We start from the raw sequence: 20122 nt of genomic DNA, 5'->3' as shown, positions 1-20122 counted from the left end.
AGTCTGTAGTCAACACATTTCTTAACATAATAGTTTTAATAACTCATCTCTAATAACTGATTTATTTTATCTTTATCATGATGATTCATAATATTTGACTAGATATTTTTCAGGACACTTTAAAGTGACATTTAAAGGCTTAACTAGGTTAATTAGGTTAACTAGGCAGGTTAAGGTAATTAGGCAAGTTATTGTTTAATGATGGTTAGTTCTGTAGAGTATTGGGAAAACAATGCTTGAAAGGCTAATAAATTTGACCTTAAAATGGTGTTTAAAAAATTTAAAACTGTTAAAACTTTTATTCTAGCCGAAAAATAAAACAAATAAGACTTTCTCCAGAAGAAAAAATCTTATCAGACATACTGTGAAAATGTCCTTGCTCTGTTAAACATCATTTGGGAAATATTAAAAAACATTATTTAAAAAATATTTTTTTTAAAAATCTAAGGGGGGTGAATAATTCTGACTTCAACTGTATATACTTTTTTTCACATTTTGTGCAGTAAGTGGTGCTGTATGTGCAGCTTTCATTTGTTGGATATCATTAGACAGTTTCCGGTTCTGATTCCAATTACGTTATTTATTTTAATAAATTAAAAACTAACAATTAAAATTAAGCACAATACATTCAGAGTTCATGTTTATTTGTTAAAATAAAAATAATAATAATTATTACCTGACAAAAGTGTTGTCGACCAATTAAAGTTTTATGAACAACAAATAATAACTTGACTTCTAGTTGATCATTTGGTATCAGAAGTGGCTTATATGAAAGGCAAAGGCCTCTAGATTATGCTTATTTGACCAAAATGAAATAAAATATGATCATGCCTTGATTTTTAATGATTTAATTTGGACCGTAAGGTTTGACTTAGCCTAGACAAAAGTTTTGTCACTGAACAGAAATAATGTCTAGTATAGAATATAAAGTCCTGCTGCAGTGGAGACAGAATGAATATTGTGTCTGACTCCACCATGAGCTTGGAGGACTGCATCCAGACATCTCTGCAATGACTCAAATCACTGATTAATAAAGTCATCTGGAATGACAAAGAAAGCATTATGAAGGACTCCCAGAGTTCATCAAGACTCTTTGGATTCATAGTCAATGCCTCCTCCATGATATTACCCAGACATGCTCAATAATGTTCATGTCTGGTGACTGGGCTGGCCAATCCTGGAGCACCTTGACCTTCTTTGCTTTCAGGAACTTTGATGTGGAGGCTGAGGTATGAGAAGGAGCGCTATCCTGCTGAAGAATTTGCCCTCTCCTGTGGTTTGTAATGTAATGTGCAATACAAACGTCTTGATACCTCAGGCTGTTGATGTTGCCATCCACTCTGCAGATCTCTCGCACACGCCCATACTGAATGTAACCCCAAACCATTTTTCCTTCACCAAACTTGACTGATTTCTGTGAGAATATTGGGTCCATGCAGGTTCCAGTAGGTCTTCTTCAGTATTTGTGATGATTGGGATGCAGATCAACAGATGATACATCTGAAAAATCGACCTTCGGCCACTTTTACGAATGATCAACTAGAAGTCAAGCTATTATTTATTGCTCTAACAACTGGGATAAACATGAAGTTGTTTGTCAAGTAGTGTACATAATATTTTTCAAGATACTAGTATTCAGCTTAACTAGGTTAATTGGGTTAAACGGATGCTAAAGTTTAAAAACTGCTTCTATTTTAGCCGAAAATTAAAACAAATAAGACTTTTTCCAGATGACAAAAAATATTATAGGAAATACTGTGGAAAATTCCTTGCTCTGTTAAACATAATATGGGAAATATTTGAAAAAGAGGGACCTCAACTGAATGTAAATAAAGGAAATAGGATTTAAACCGAAATTACACCCTTAAATTAAATAAGAGAAATAATTAGACTCTATTAAATAATACCAATATCTTAGCAAACATAACTAAAACATAACTAAATTGTTGCCAACAAACTTGCGATAACTTTTTTGTACTATTCAAAGTCATTCAGTGTAATGCTATATGCGTGAAGCGATACAAAACCCACAATGCTACTAGATCTAATAGACTACATTTCCTTCTATAAGGCTTGCCGATTTTATCCGGTCTCCTCTGGGAGTAACTTACGAGTAAGGAATGCAAATGACTTCCTAGAGTAGTTGAATAAATGCGCGCTTACAGTATGTCATTCATCCACATCGCTGTCAGCATTTACATGACATGAACTTGGCGCGTTGTTGGCATTGTGCGGCCTTGGCTTATCAAAACTTGTTTTGGGTGCATGAAATTCACCGTACCGATTGTCAGTGCGTTTGTATTCAGACGGGAATGTTGACTCATGTCCTGTTGTTCCGTGTTTTCCAATCAACAGTCCTTTCTTTTCTTCTCAGAAGTCCCTGAGGCTGAAAGCGTGTGGTTTTACAGCTCAAACGTCTCGCTTAACTGTTGAGTTATTCGTGGTAAACACAAACACAATGCAAGAGTTAAAAAAGAGAAACCGAGCTGTCTTTTTTTTCTGTTGGTATGCATGATTTATGCTCTAGTGAGTCTTTGGGCAGCTTTAGGCTTCTTGGCTTTTTCTTAACATGTTGTTTCAGGCTGGTGGAGAGAAAACTATTATATCTTTAAATAAATTACGTGTTTTTTTTTTTTCTCACACACTGAGCCAAAATGTGGCATATCTATCAGTGCTTTTACATTTTTTTCTAATGGGTTTATTTATATAATTGAAGTCAGAATTATTCGCCTTCCTGTAATTTTTTTTTTTTATTAAATATTTCCCAAATTATGTTTAACAGAGCAAGGAGTTTTTCACGATATTTCCTATAATATTTTTTCTTTTTTTTTGTCAAAAAATATTTTTGTTTACATATTTTGTCCACATATATCAGGCACAGCAAATAAGAAAAAATTGAAGAAAATAAATAATGAAAAAAAATAAAAATAAAATAAAAAAACACCCACCTACATAACAAGCAAACTTGTTACAAAGATCTGTTTGAACAACAGAGTATGATGACAATGCATGTTAAAACATAACAGAAATGATGCATTATGCTGCGTTCACACCAGACGCGGAACACCATACAGCACGAGTGATTTACATGTTAAGTCAATGCAAACGCACGAATAGACATCGTGCGGCGCGATACGCGCGAATGACGCAGATTGCGCGAATGGTGCGGGGTGAATTGAGCGTTTCGCGAGAATCTAAACGTATCAACACTGTTTTTCAGTCTTCATAAAGCACATAAACACTGTTATTTTCTTAAAAAAATCCATGTTAGCCATTTAGCTATGAAGCTAGAGTCTTCGGGCAGACAGAAGCCCTGCCCATCACGCGAATCCACGTCTGTTCTGATGTGAATTTGACACGCGAATGAAGCGGGGTTTGACGCGCGTATGAAGCGAGTAAACTCAAATGTTCACGCGGCTATTTACGCACGAATAGCGCAATTTATCCGCGCGTTCCGCGTCTGGTGTGAACACAGCATTATGAGAGGTTTTTTTTCAAATGTAACAGATAAAAGGATTCTTTTTTTCCAAAGTTTTCTTTTTAAATAGTATGTAATTCACTCCAAATGTAACATAGAAGCAAATTCTCCAAGCCACAGTGTACATGTAGGGGATTCCTTTTTTTCCAAAACAGTTTTAATTTTTTAAGCCATTTTATAGTCAATATTATTAGCCCCTTAAGTGAAATTTTTTGAATCGTCTACAGAACAAACCATCATTATACAATGACTTGCCTAATTACCCTAACCTGCCTAATTAACCTAGTTAATCCTTTAAATGTCACTTTAAGCTGAATACTAGCATCTTGAAAAATATCTAGTCAAATATTATTTACTGTCATCATGGCAAAGATAAAAGAAATCAGTTATTAGAATTAAGTTATCAAAAAAAAAAAAAACAATATGTTTAGAAATGTGTTTATTTAGGTGTGGATTTAGGTGGGTGGATTGGTCAGTCAGTCAGTCGACAGCGCCCTCTGGTGGATTTACGTGAGAACAGCAGGTGCGAATGGCACTCGCAAAAAAAAAAATTGAGATCTGAAAAAGCAAACACAGCAGTCTCTGGTGGATTTGCGAAAACAAAAACTGCAAAAAAACGTAGCTCCTGGCACGTATTTGCCGCTCTCCAGAAATGTGTTCAGGGGTACATATCCATAATGAGCCTGGGTTGTTTCATTAAATGTCATTTTATCAATATTTTAATTTTTTTGAATAGTTGTTAGTCAGAACCAAACGTCAGGCCGACGTCAATGTCCAACGCCCAACCTAAAATCAACTAAATATCAACGTCTAATTATCTTACAACTTGACGTTGTGTGGACGTTACCACCATGACATTTATCAGACGTTAGAGATTTTGGTCACTTTCCAACAAAACCATAAATCAACCAAATATCAACGTAATTTGACGTCATCATTGGACGTTAAAATAACGTTGTCCTTAGACGCTGGCTAGACATTGAATTTTGGTCACCTGACATCACAACCTAAATCAAACCTGATAATCTCATGATGTGTGCCTGCTGGGTTTAAACGCCACCACGCGATCATTGTGTGTCGGCATTGTCTTCTGAGGCACAAGTCATTTATTAAATAGAGAAAAGATTCACGCAGCTTCTTGTACCGCAGTAAATTTAGTTTTTACTATTGATATTTGGCGCCAGTTTATCGGGAAGTGAGGATTTTGTTCTCTTTGACTCGTTGGATGATTACAATGCTTTATCCGCACGTTATTTATGCAATATTCCAGTTTTATGCAATAATTTAATTACCATTTTAAATGGAAACATAGCTACTGTCATCCATCAGAACTGAGCTAACCTGAACTAATAATGCACAACTGTTGCATAACGAAAATAAATACTTGAGCAAAATGTGTCTCTCCATGTTAGCTAATGCAGTAACTAATAATAGTAAACTAATGGAAGGTAAAGTGTTAGAAATATTTGCGTTTGTTGTGTCAGGATGTATTCAGTCTGTCATTTCTTAATCTAATAATTGAGATTACATCATAAATGATTGGCCCTGAGGCGATCTCTCAGCTATTGAGGGTTAAATATTGAAGTAGAGCAAACAGTCCATCGGTTGAGCTGTCTTATTTAATCTGATGATCCATTGCATTGTTTCATCCACCCGTACACGATAACCAGTCTGTCAGGAACTCCTGGATTTCTCAGTCTGACTGCTTTGCTTACTCTGTGTCTTCCAGCTGAGAGCGAAACGGACAGCGCCAGCGAGGAAGACTCCAAAGAGGTACGTGGAAAAGACAAACAAACACTATAAAAAGAGTATCTTACAGAGAGCTGACAGGTTGAAACACACAGCAGATCACTGATGTTTTGGGTTATGAAGTTATTACTGAGTGATATAGCGGCCAGAAGAAAAAAATCCAGTGCTTTTAAATTGGGTGTGTCCAAACAATTCCCAGAATCCTTTTGTCTGTGCGGGTTTATTGCTGAAGCTTCGGGGCTGTGAGAATTCAGTTTTGATCATAGTCTACTCTAAGGGATAGTTCACTCACAAATAAAAAAGAAAAAGAAAAAAAAAACCTGTTTGTGGTTGTTGTTTTTTCTGTTGAACACAAAAGTAGATATTTTGAGGAATGTTGGAGACCTTTAACCACTGACTTCCATGGTATTTGTTTTTCCTACTATGGAAGTCAATGGTTACAGGAATCCAACAATTCTCAAAATATCTTCTTTTGTGTTTTCAGAATTGAAAGGTGAATAAATGATAGCAGAATTGTCATCTTTGGGTGAATTTTCCTTTTAAATTTTGTATAAGAAAATTGATAAGAATATTTTAAATTAGGGGTAAAGACTGCAGGTTTAATGGCGAAAAACAAAACATCATAGAATGATTCATTCATTTTCCTTCGGTTTAGTCTCAATTTCAGACGTCGCCACGGCGGACTGAACCGTCAACTATTCTGGCATATGTTCTTTACACAGCAGATGCCATTCCAGCTGCAACCCAGTATTGGGAAACACCCATACTCACATTCACACACACAAATTCATACAATACAGCCAATTTAGCTTATTCAATTCACCTATGATGCATGTGTTTAGAATGTGAGGGAAACCAAAGCACCAGGAGGGAACCCACGCCAACACGGGGAGAACATGCAAACTCCATACAAAAATGCCACCTGGCCCAGTCGGGACTTGTACCAGTGACTTTCTTGATGTGAGGTGACAGTGCTAACCACTGAGCCACCGTGCTGCCTAAAACATCACTCATTCATTTTCTTTTCAGCTTAGTCCCTTTCTTAATCAGGGGTCGCCACAGCTGAATGAACCGCCAACTTATCCAGCATATGTCTTTATGCAGCGGATGACCTTCAATCCACAACCCAACACTGGGAAACCTCCATACACACTTTTTTACACACATACACTATGAGCAATTTAGTTAAATTCACCTATAGCACCCAGAGGAAACCCACGCGAACATGGGGAGATCATGCAAACTCCACACAGAAATGCCAACGGCTCCCACTGGGACTTGAACCAGCAACCTTCTTGCTGTGAGGTGACAGTGCTAACCACTGAGCCCCCATGTCGCCCTTATATATACATGTCACGATCATCACCGTTCTAGCCTGTGCAGATCGCCGGAAAACATTCACTCACTACATATCTGCCACTGAACTGGACTACATATCCCATCATGCACTTCACACACACCAGTTCCAGATCACCACTGATTCCCCCGAATGGCATGCGCCAGATCTCTCTATATCCCCCAAATGGCGTGCACCTGATCAATGAATTGATCTCATGAGTTTCAGCTGTGTGTTTGCAATCAGTGGTGATCTGAAACTGGTGTGTGTGAGGTGCAAGATGGGATATGAAGTCCAGTTCAGTGGCAGATATGCTGGGAGTGAATGTTTTCCAGCAATCTGCACATGTATATGCATTGTCGAGTCAGTGTTATTCTCAGTGTCTAAAACAATCAGTTCAAAGATCCAGTCTCTCTAAACCCCGCCTTTTTAAGTGCCTCCTCTGCTCTGATTGGTTCGATCTGTTTAAGACTGTTTTGATTGGCAGCATCGGTTTAAAAACCAAATGCTCATTGCCATATCAGAATTTCACTCATCCTTGGCACTTAAACACGAACAGTTACTGTGGAGTCTTACACTACACTAGTTTTACACTATTAATTATTTCACACACACACATCAGCTACAACTACAGTGAATATAGATGTTTGTCAGCAGCCAATAGAGGATATAGACTGGCATTGTGTAAATGTATTGCAAACTTATGTACGGCTGTGGAGGAAGTAAAACTGAAATTACTGGTGACCTCAGACAGGTCAGAATCGCTTCTTTCTTTTGCAGTATCTGCACTTTCAGAAACTCTTGGAAACATTTTAAATTCACAAACAGAAACACATGAAGGGATGCAGATGATATCCAAACAGCATAATAGGAGCAGTTTAAACCACCAGTGTGCAGCATTCATCTGGATGACGTGACGGCAGCCATTTTGCGGCAGACCGCACACCAACCGATTGGTGGAGAGGCGAAAGAGTGATGATTTGCCATGATGGCCATGATGAACAGAGGCCAGTAGGCAGATTTGGCCAGGATGCCGGGGTTAAACCCCTACTCTTTTTCGAAGGACATCCTGGGATATTTAACGACCACAGAGAGTCGGGACCTCGGTTTAACATCTCATCCGAAAGACGGCGCTCACTGAGCAGTATAGAGTCCATACCTGTCAACCCTCCCGTTTTCCCGGGATTCTCCCGTATTTTACTGTTCTATCCCACTATCATCCCGTAAAGGTATTTTCCCGTATTTTCAGTCTTTCTCTAAACAGCTGAGCCTCACTTTACGCAACCCATACCGCCGAACCACCAGTGGGCGCCCCATGCTCTAAAACGTGACTCTTCTGTGCTTTCGCTTTGTTTAGGAATGAAAACACTTATAAATAAATACTAAAAACGGCACGATTCCATTTCCTTTTGATTACAGGTGCCGGCCCCTTATTATGGTTGGCATATCCCTTATTTTCACATCCCAATGTTGACAAGTATGATAGAGTCCCCATCACTATACTGATGTGTGAGCTCTTGAAATTATTGTATTTGTGATTCCAACTTTTAGCTAACTTTTGGACTAAATAAGATCAGGTCTTGTACGTTTCATGCCTGAAAGATTGTGGCTTTTCCTAGTTCCTTTTGCAAGAGCAGTGTAATCTGCACACAAACACACACACACACTCTTGCGCGCTGCAGACAGTGTTTTCGGTTCCTTTACTTCAGAACTCTGATGCAAAACAAGAGCAGGAAAAAAAAACGAAAGCGCAAGCAGTGACGTCAGAAGGGGCTGATTCCCGCAAATGTGCTGCGGTTTGTTCCAAAACTGAAGAAATAGAAAGAGTGAATCTGTGACTTTTGCTTTAAATGTCACGATGTGCTTTGAAGGAGGGGAATTTCTGATTAGAAACACAAACACAGCAAGACTACAAACGTGGACACGCATGACTGAAGTGCTGCTTTTGATCTGACCAATCCGTTTCTTAGTTTATCTTCAGCACAGCAATGAGTAGCTAATTACTCATACACACATACTCATACAACACATATTACTCATTTACTCACTTTATATTATTAAATATTTTAGAAAGCTATTTTATTTACATGCTATATATATTTTATTTATTAGTTTGAATTAATTTGATATATTTGTAACATTTTTATTTGAGTACTTCTTAGATTTATTTTATTTCTGGTTTAATAGGAATCTGAACCATTTATTACTTAGTTTATCTAAGCACAGCAATAGATAATAAATATTGATTTAAAAACGGATTAAATTGATAAAGGAAATTAATTAATTTTATCATTAATTAATTAATATTAATTAATTAACAGCATTAATTAAATGTATCACAAAATTAATCATTAATCTTCCTTCGGGTTAATCCCTTCATTCATCGAGGGCCGCCACAGCGGAATGATCCGCCAACTCATCCAGCATAAGTTTCACGCATCTGCTTTACCTTCCAGCTGCAACCCAGCACTGAGTAACATACACACTCACACACTGCGAGCAATTTAGTTTCTTCAGTTTCCCTATAGCGCATGTGTTTGGACTTTGGGGGAAACCGGAGCACCCAGATGAAACCCAAACCAACACAGGGAGAACATGCAAACTCCACACAGAAATCCCAACTGACCTAGCTGAGACACAGCTAGCCTTCTTGCTGTGAGGCGATCGTGCTAACAGCATCAGTATTTCTTAGTTTGTCTAAGCACAGCAACAAGTAATAAATATTGACGTAAAAGTGATAAAAATGGACGAATGTTAAAGAAAATGTGAATTTAGTCACTTTATATTATTAAAATATTTTAGGAAGCTTATTATTTTATATACATTTTATTTATTTGTTTTCATTATTTTATTATTATATTATTTAATTTGATATATTTTTTACAGTTTAATTTTAGAAATTCTTAGATTAATTTTATTTCTTGTTTTAATAGGTATCTGACAAATCAAGAACCGTTTATTTCCTAGTTTATGTACAGCACAGCAACAAGTAAATATTCAGAAACTGATAAAGGGAAGGGTGGCGCGGTGGGTAGCGCTGTCTCCTCACAGAAAGAAGGTCACTGGTTCGAGTCCCGGCTGGGTCAGTTGGCATTTCTGTGTGGAGTTTGCATGTTCTCCCTGTGTTGGCGTGGGTTCCCTCCGGGTGCTCCGGTTTCCTAGTACTGGGTTGCAGCTGGAAGGGCATCTGCTGCGTAAAACATATGCTGTATAAGTTGGCAGTTCATTCCACTGTGGCGACCCCTGACAAATAAGTTACTATGCCGAAAATGAATAAATAAATGAATGAATGATAATTAAATTTGGACTTAAAATATAAATATATAATTTGAATGTCTTGGCTTTATCTTTTAGCTATATTATACTATAGTTTTTGTTCTTTAGGTTTTTATGTCTTTTCCTCCACATGCGGTCAGGAAGCCGCAGGTCCTGCAGTGTGATGATAGTGTGTGCGTCCACATAATTCACTCAGCAGAAACAATAGTGGCAGTGAATAATGACTGAAGTGTGTGTGTGTGTGTGTGTGTGTGTGTGTGTGTGTGTGTGTGTGTGTGTGTGTGTGTGTGTGTCTGTGTGTGTGTGTGTGTGTGTGTTTGTGTATGTGATATATTTCCTCAGTAGATCTTTGACCTCTTTCTGGTCCCTCTGGCCTTTCTAGAGCATAAATTGACTTGAACCTAAAATACTGACTTTAAATGCCCACTGTGATAATATTTTGATCATTTGTCGCATGCAAATGTTCCTCATGCCAATATATATAAATAAGTTAAAATATAAATAAAAAATAAAAATGTATATATTTAAAAAATTAATATAATTTTTAATCCACGATCCCTAAAGGAGTTTGTAGAAGAACAAAACATAAAAAATAAACGTAATAACAAATATGAAGAAATTAAAAAAAAAAAAAAATATATATATATATATATATATATATATAAATATATATATATATATATATATATTTTTTTTTAATACAAAAGTTCTCTGTTTTTCTAATCTGATTGGCTGATAGCAACAGCTCTTCACCAATGTGTATAACACTACCCACATATTGGCAGCAGATCAACAAATCACAACAGTTTGACAAATATTGCAACTGTTGGACAACATAATGTACTTTTGAGGCTTTTTGGCGAGGATGTAGTTGTGTAGATTGCAATTATGCAGTTTAGGATAGTGCCTATTTTTAATATTTATAATTTCGGAGAGGCAGCGTGTCAGCGGCTGTCATACTGAGCAGAGCAAAGAGGGTTGACGTTCCGCCACAAGATGGCGACAGAGACTGCATAATAAGTGCTTAGGGGAGAAAAACTCAAAACACAAATTTCAGATTAGAGCTGATTAAATTATTATTACATAACAGGTAAGTGACATTCTTAGTCAATTTCTCTCTTTTGTATGTTGTAGTGCTGTATTTATACCATAGTAATCTGGTAGTGTTTGCTTTGCTTTGGCTTTTTCATGGTTAATTATTGTGATCTTACGATTGCAACAGAGAAATACTAGGACATCTCTGTAGACTGATGGCATTTCATGCTGTTCAGCCTGATAATCTAAAATAATAATAATGTGAGGAAAATCACCTGTTTTGTTATCACTTTAGACATTACGCTAGAGAATCATTCACACACTAGCTATAAAGTGACGTCGGTGAATTAGTAACGGTTTCTGCTGTTCTGATGTCAGCTGCAGAGGTGAATAAAGAGCGGAAGAAAGTAGTTCCTCATTCAAAAGGATTTTTTAGACTCTCTGTGTTTGATTTTCTTTTTATACACAACGGTTATGCTGTTGAACTGTTGTATAATCGCAATATAACACTCGTAGCAGTTTATATAAATGAAGTCCTTATTGTATAGTTAAGTCCTTAAAAAAGCAAAAAAGGTACTGTCCGTTTATTATCAGGCTTCTGTATCATAATTTACAACACCATCCTAGACAATATATCACTTAAAATATTTTAAATGTCAGTAAATGTAACTTTTTTTAAACTTTTGAACATCAAAGTCCCACAATGCAAATGAAAAAAAGCAAAAATAAACGCAAAAAAACCCCGAAATACAATAGTTTTTACAGTATATGAAAATACTACTTAGACCTTTCATGCTTAAAAACGCTAGTGCAACAAAACAATTTATTCCTTCATCTTGCCTTCGAGATTGCTAACATCGCTGTGTTTTCATCCTGCAGCGGATCCAGGCCTTAATATTCCGCAACGAAGACAAAAAGATGCGTTTCCCTCTGCCCGGCATGTCCTCCTTCATTTCTCCAGACAAACCCAACTTCAAGATCACCACCGTCCAAGACTCGCCGCTGCCCTTCGCTGTCGGGACATCCTGGAGCCTCTTCCCCACACCGTCCCACAAACCCGGTCCCTCGGGCCAAGCGACAGCCCACGAGAAACGGGCCAGCGTCATCATGAAGACCTCGGACGTGTCCAAATCCTCCGTCAAGAGCTGCTGAGGGTGATTCCAGTCGACTTGACTACGACACTACCATCCTTACAGGACCTACCAGCTCACGAGACCATCCCATAAGAGGTAACCCAGAACTCCCAGATGGGGCGGGATGTGTGAGCGCAAAATTCAGGGAGATTTGGAGCGCGGCGTATCCGCACGCTGATCTGAAGCCATTGTGAATGTGTATATATAGTGGGATCATTGCCTAATTGCCTTTAGCACCTTATGGATGAGCACTGGCCGCCATAATCAGTGACTTTTCGATGTTTATGTGCGCTGGTAAAACCGCGTAATCGTAACTTATCCCGTCTTGAGCGAATATATTTTTATATCTTATGCAACGGATAGATGCCATTTTACACGATGACGTAAGAAAATCCTGTGTGAGTTTGTTTGTTTGTTTTTTTATGACGAGAAACAAAAGCACTTGTGTTTATAATTTGTTTTGTTTTTAAGTCAAACGTATCTTTTAATGTGTCTCTTTCTACTGTATATGTGAAGGTAAGGACGTCCTGCTTGTCTTTGTTTGTCCCTGATAATGTGTGTGTTGTGCCTTTCTGATCTTTGTAAAAGTACAAGGGCTTCTTTAATTATTTTCCTCAAGATTCTGGTGTAAAAAAAATATCATGCGATCATAAGAATAAATGACAGATGCTGTTTGGTCAGATTCGGGCTCTTGCTCTTTTTTTTATCTGTGTATTTATATTTGAGAACTCATTAAAATGAGTCCTTTACAGTGGCTAGTTTATTGTACATATGTATAAACAACAACAAAGTGAGCATGAGTATATACACCAAAGTATATTTATGCATTTAATATTTTTTAATTTGCATAAACGACATAACAAAGCGTGAAACTTCAAAGTGCAGAAAAATACCACAAAACAAAGTTACGAGAATACTTTGGTAAGCACATAAAACAAAAATAACTACTCTATTCGACAGTTTCTTCTCCTCAGTGTCAGTATACTGCTCACGTTGTATTGTTAAACTGAATTTAAGTTACGAGATTTCTTTTGTGCGCACATTGCACAATAATAGTAAATTCGACAGTACCTTCTCAGTGTCAGTATATTGCGCACATTTAAGCGTGACACTGAATATATATGTTTCGACAATACTTTGTGCTACCACATAAAACAAAAGTAATGACTTTAGTTACGAGAATACTTTGGTAAGCATATAAAACAAAAATAATGATTACATTTGACAGTTTCTTCTCCTCAGTGTCAGTATATTGCTCACGTTTTATTGTTACACTGAATTTATTTAAGTTACGAGATTTCTTTTGTGCGCACATTGCACAAAATAGCGAGTTAATTCGACAGTACCTTCTCGGTGTCAGTATATTGCACACGTTTAAGCGTGACACAGAATATATTCGAGTGACGACAATACTTTTGTGCGGACAAAAAACAAAAATAATGACTTATTCAATAGATTCTTCTCAGTGTCAGTATATTGCGCACTTTTAAGTTTGACACTGAATATATTTTAGTTACGAGATTTATTTTGTGCGCACATTGCACCAAAATAATGAATTAGTTCGCTAGTATCCTTTCAGTGTCAGTATATTGCGCACTTTTAAGTTTGACACTGAATATATTTTAGTTACGAGATTTATTTTGTGCGCACATTGCACCAAAATAATGAATTAGTTCGCTAGTATCCTTTCTGTGTCAGTATATTGCGCACTTTTAAGTTTGACACTGAATATATTTTAGTTACGAGATTTATTTTGTGCGCACATTGCACAAAAATAACGAATTAGTTCGACAGTATCCTTTCGGTGTCAGTATATTGCGCACGTTTAAGCGTGACACTGAATATATATGTTTTGACAATACTTTGTGCACACATAAAACAAAAGTAATGACTTTAACAGTTTCTTCTTCTCAGTGTCAGTATATTGTGCACGTTCAAGTGTGACACTGAATACATTCAAGTGACGTCAATACTTTTGTGTGCTCAAAAAACTAAAATAATGACTTTATTTAATAGATGCTTCTCCTCAGTGTCAGTATATTGCACACTTTTAAGTTTTACACAGAATATATTTTAGTCATGAGATTTCTTGTGCGCACATTGCACAAAAATAACAAATTAGTTCGACAGTATCATCTCAGTGTCAGTAAATTGTGCACTTTTAAGTGTGACACTGAATATATTTTAATTACAAGATTTCATTTGTGCGCACAAAAACTAAAATAACTACTTTTTTCAACAGTTTCTTCTCCTCAGTGTCAGTATATTGCACACTTTTAAGTTTTACACTGAATATATTTTAGTCACGAGATTTCTTGTGCGCACATTGCACAAAATAACAAATTAGTTCGACAGTATCATCTTAGTGTCAGTATATTGCGCACTTTTAAGTGTGACACTGAATATATTTTAGTTACGAGATTTAATTTGTGCGCACAAAAACTAAAATAACTACTTTTTTCGACAGTTTCTTCTCCTCAGTGTCAGTTTATTGCACACATTCAAGTGTGACAATGAAAAAAGTGACAAGAATACTTTTGGGTGCACATAAAACAGAAATAACGACTTTATTCGACAATTTCTTATTCTCAGTGTCAGTATATTGCTCATGTCCTATTGTGACACTGAATATATTCAAGTGTTGAGAATACTTTTGTGCACTCAAAAAACTAAAATAGCGGCTTTATTCAACAGTTTCTTCTCAGTTTCAGTATGTTGTGCACTTGTTTGCGATGTGTACATTGCGTCTGTTCTTGGTTTTAAACAGAGGAAAGTGCGCAATATACTGACACTGAGGAGAAGATATAATTTAGATATAGAGAGGATTAAAAAATAACTTTTAGGTTACACTGAGCTTAATTTTAGCCTTTTAAAAATAGTAATAAGTAAACTTAAGTAACTGTATGTTTATTATTATTATTATTAATATGCACCAAGAAAAAATCTATATAACTTCAAACTCTATAACAGTCGGTCCTCAAAAAGAAACAGTTTCATGAAAGCCTTCATGTATCACATTTATTTATATCGCAGATTTCCCCTCCAGTGTAGAAGCTGATAAAAGAATGTGCTGTAATGTCTCTTATTTAGCAGGTTTGAACACAACTCATGCTCTGTTGTGTGTAAAGTGATCTGCCCTGTGTGTGCGTGTGTGTGTGTGTGTGCGTCTTATGGTTTCATTTGCTCTTCTTAATTCAACCCTAATTGCACCTGGGTCACTATGACAACAACAAACAAAGCAGATCATCACCACACAGCTGCAAACACCACGCACAACTGTATATATCATATTTCCCATTATACATACCGTACATACACTCATACATATATATGAAAAACTGTTCCCCAAGGTAAGTTAAAGTTAAAGAACATGCAAACTCCCCACAGAAATGCCAACTGACCCAGCCGGGGCTTGTGTGTGTATATTTATAACATTATACTGTTTCTATATTAATTATACTTTCAAAAATTACATTACTTATATATATAGTAATGTTTTTTTTCCATTTATGTATTTAATTATTTCCTCATTTCATTTTCTTGTTACAGCTGTTGGTAAATATATAAATAATTAAACAACTCACCTAACTATATATGTATATATATATATATATATATATATATATATATATATATATATATATATATATATATATATATATATATATATATATATGTGTGTGTGTGTGTGTGTGTATAATTAAATAATTACATATTTATGAATAAATGTTTAACGATATATTATTAATGCTTTTAATAATTAAACTACATATTATCAATTATAAGTTTAAAATATAAGTTTATTTATTGAAATATTTATTTATGTAATTATTTAATTTATATATTATGTAATAATATATATATATATATATATATATAAATATATATATATATATATATATATATATATATATATATATATATGTGTGTGTGTGTGTGTGTACGTGTTTTTGTGACATATCAGGACACAAATCTGTATAATGACATGGGTATGACACGGGTATTACAAAAAGGAGGTGAAATATGAGGACATTGGTGATGACCTCATTTCTCAAAATGCTTATAAATCCTACAGAATGAGTTTAATCAGAGAGTAAAGCTGCACAGTCTCCTGTGATGGTAGGGTTTAGGGGTGGGGTGGGGTGAGGGCAATATACGGTTTGGTCTGCATAAAATGAATAAAACCTATGTAATGTCCCCACTTTTCACAAAAACAAACGTGTGTGTGTGTGTGTGTGTGCTTGCATGCGTGCGTTCGTGCGTGTGTGTGTGAGTGATGGAGGTCAGCTAGCAAAGTGCTATGCAGGTAAACCTCACTCCTCTGACCCCAAAAGGTGCTCTAGCGACAAACACTAGTGTATGTATGTATGTATATATATATATATATATATATATATATATATATATATATATATATATATATATATATATATATATACAGCTCAAAACAGAATTATTAGCCTCCCTTTGAATTTTCTTCTTTTTTAAATATTTCCAGAGCAAGAAAATTTTCACAGTATGTCTGATAATATTTTTTCTTCTTGAGAAAGTTTTATTTGTTTTATTTCAGCTAGAATAAAAGCAGTTTTTAATTTTTTATGAACCATTTTAAGGTCAATATTATTAGCCCCTTTAAGCTAATTTTTTTACTGTCTACAGAACAAACCATCATTATACAATAACTTTTTTAATTACCCTAAACTAATTAGTTAAGCTAATTAACCTAGTTAAACCTTTAAATGTCACTTTAAAATCTGTTGAAAAAATCTTCTCTGTTGAATGGGGGAAAAATAATCAGGGGCTAATAATTCAGGGGGAGGGGGGCTATTAATTCTGACTTAAACTGTATATGTGTATATATACATATATATATATATATATATATATATATATATATATATATATATATATATATATATATATATATATATATATATATATATATATATATATATATGATTTAATTTTGTATAACTTGCCCTCCATACATAAACATAGATTTGCCATTATGTACTGAATCCAGCTATAATGTGGTTAACTGCTGTGTTATATCTGCTTTTCTTGTGTTTTTCTATTTTTCTGCGCACTTGAGTCTTTAATGAGATCATCAAGCTGAGGTTATTGCACAGCCTAGCGGTAGAGTAAAGACACTTCAGGTTCAGTCCAGTAGGGGTGTTTTAAACATTTCCAGGCGCAAGAGGTCAGTGCAGATCATTATGTAGAGCAAACCTAGTTCATCAACAAAAAAAAAAAGAAAGTTGTATAATCATTTACTCATCCTCAAGTTGTTTTAAACCGTTTTGCTTAACACAGAGGAAGGTATACTGAAGAATAATGGGGAATGATCTCCATAGTATTTTTGTTTCTGCTTGACGACGGAAAATATACAAAAAAACATTGAGTATGAGCCAATAGTATCTGGATGCAGCCTTTATGATGCAGCTGAGATTGCATCACTCAGCGATGCAATGTCAGACACAATGCTCTTAATGGAGTGAGTGACGTCACACTGACGGGTAGGGTTAGGGGCGGGGTTAGGTAAGTACATTAAAAATCATTGGATGCAGCTCAGATTGCACTGCACCAGGTCTGCATCCAGACCCCTCTCACTGTAAGTGAGAATTTGAAATGGTGAGCATTTTCCATATGTGGGTGAACTATCCTTTTAAACCAGCTGCTGCGTACTGTACATGTAAAGGCGAACATTTTCAAGTTACAAAGTTCAAACTTTCTGGAAACCGAAATGAAGTGAGATGCTAGTGTTCTCCGGAAGCCAATAAACATTTAACGCAGGTGTTTCACAAACCCGGCCTGAAGTAACAATAGCAAGTTAGCTTATCTGAATTATACAATATTGAACTTGGCCAAAGGACTGACCTTCTGTTGAGCTTCAGCTGTGCTCACACCCGGATCAGCTGACTTCAAACATCTCAGGAATCCGCATGTTAAATAACCACTGAATGGGAGTGAAGGTAAACAGACTGAGAGACTTCAACAACCTTATCAGTACAACTCACACTGTGAAAAAAGATATATATATATATATATATATATATATATATATATATATATATATATATATATATATATATATATATATATATATATATATATATATAATAAACAAAGTTGTTCTAACAATGCAGGTATTATATGATACTCCTACAGTGTATCTTCTGTTGTGTTCGAGAAAGTTGGAGCGGGAGTTGAAATGCCACACTTTAGGCTACCTCAAGGTGGTCTGAGGTAAAGTTGTGTTCACATATTTGTTCATTTTTGAACAGTTTGAACTTGTGACACAGTCATATCGTTTTGTTTACCACGCTACTGAAATCGCAAGTTCAACATCAAAACAACATTACAACTATTTAATAGACTGAAAGATGTTGTGTTGTCACTAGCTGCTAATATTTCCTGATTAGCATTAGCAAAAAATAATTAAATAAAATGATATTATTAAAGACAAAGTCTGTTTGAGTAAACCATCTTTACCCCAAATTTACCAAATGTAGGCTACCACTAGATGGGGACGTGACACAAAACATTTGGTTTTGCTACCATCAACCAAAAATACAAAATATATTTAAAACCTACACTGTTGCTAAATCCAGCTTAAACCAGCCTAGGCTGGTTTTAGTTGGTCGACCAGCCTGGTTTTAGAGGGGTTTTGCCCATTTCCAGCCTGGTCTTAGCTGGTCAGGCTGGGAGATAACCATCTAAACCAGCCTAGTCAGGCTGGGAGTCCAGCCAAAACCAGCTATGTTCAGCTTAAACCAGGATGATCAAGCTGGTTTTATATGGATTTGGCTGGTCATTTTGCAGCTTGACCAGCTAAGACCAGGCTGGAAATGGCTGGAAACAAGCCTGGAAATGGCCAAAACCCCCCCAAAACCAGGCTGGTCTACCAGCTAAAACCAGCCAACCAGCCTAGGCTGGATTAAGCTGGATTTTTTAGCAGGCTAGCTAAAACCTGTAAACCGATTTCCATAGTAGGAAAAACATAGCCTACTGTGGGAGTCAGTTTTAACATTCTTCAAAATGTCTTTATTTTGCGTACAACAGAAGAAAGTCGAGTTTAAAACAAGTGGAAGGTTAGAAAATTTCAACAGAATGTTAATTGTTGGTGTTGTAAACTATCACTTTGAGGGTAAAATCAAGGATTAAAATCTTCATGAAACATGAACAAAGGTGTTAGTTTGTTCTGGCTATTATCATGAATATGTTAATGTTAATTGGACTTTTGGTTTATGGCACGTATACAGAACATAAACCATTAAATATCTGATTAATTGCTGCTAAAATGTTCACTTTATTCAACCTCTTCCTATTTCTGTGTTCGCTTCTTATCTCTATTCTTCTAGTCTAATCTCCCCTATTGGCAGTTGTGCAGTATTTCTGACTAAAGTCATCACATCAATCTGATGACATGAGTCAAAATTATCCTAAAACTATACAAAAACAGCTGACTTCAATATATTCTTGCCTTTGGACAAAGTTGAAAAACTTATTTGATCTACTTCAGTTCAGATATTGACTACAGTGGTTCCCAAACTGTGGTACACCACTAGTGGTACGTGGAGGAATGAAATATGTCATGTACATGCTACATATATTTCAAAATGTATAAAAAATTATGTATATAATATGCCATATATGACATATAGCCTATATTTCTGAGGTAATCTGCCATGTTTTTTAACTGTGCAGAGTTGAAGCTGCTTTACTGGGCCTACTACGCTACTTTATTTCAATATACTGCTATTTGGAGAGACAATTTTTGTTCTGAGGTGGTACTTGATGGAAAAAAGTTTGAGAACCTCTGGACTACACTATTTCAAAATTTGCCCTCTGGGATTTTTTTCTTTTTCAAATATTTCCCAAATGATTTTTCACAGTATTTCCTATAATTTTTTTTCTTCTAGATAAAGTCTTATTTGTTTTATTTTAGCTTGAAAGCAGTGTTTAATTTAGTTAAAAACCAATTATAAAGTCACTATTATTAGTGCCCCCTCAAAATGAAAGTGCCCCTCCATCACGACCTCCCCAAAGCCCCCGACTTCGCTGATGGATCGCCACTCCCCAAATCCCAAATTATATATAATATAATATAATGGC

The 20122-nt window shown here is 35.8% G+C and overlaps 1 protein-coding gene across 3 annotated transcripts in view; it reads left to right on the top strand.

Moving 5' to 3' along the window:
• The window catches only part of irf2b (interferon regulatory factor 2b), a 36893-nt gene extending 24204 nt beyond the window's left edge, over positions 1 to 12689 (top strand). For 2 of the 3 annotated variants that reach the window (NM_001320188.1, NM_001328374.1), the window contains exons 8-9: positions 5208 to 5251; positions 11754 to 12318. In NM_001320188.1, the coding sequence (NP_001307117.1) occupies positions 5208 to 5251; positions 11754 to 12026 (317 nt within the window). In that variant the 3' untranslated portion in view covers positions 12027 to 12318. Of the gene's footprint in view, positions 1 to 5207; positions 5252 to 11753 lie in introns of all 3 variants that reach the window. The other variant, XM_073921382.1, reaches the window with a different exon arrangement.
• The last annotated feature ends 7433 nt before the right edge of the window (positions 12690 to 20122 follow it).

The sequence above is a fragment of the Danio rerio genome, chromosome 14 (genome assembly GCF_049306965.1).
Source record: "Danio rerio strain Tuebingen ecotype United States chromosome 14, GRCz12tu, whole genome shotgun sequence".
NCBI lineage: Eukaryota > Metazoa > Chordata > Actinopteri > Cypriniformes > Danionidae > Danio > Danio rerio.
Note: the sequence above shows the minus strand (reverse complement) of the source record. Positions and strands in the feature narration are given on the sequence as shown.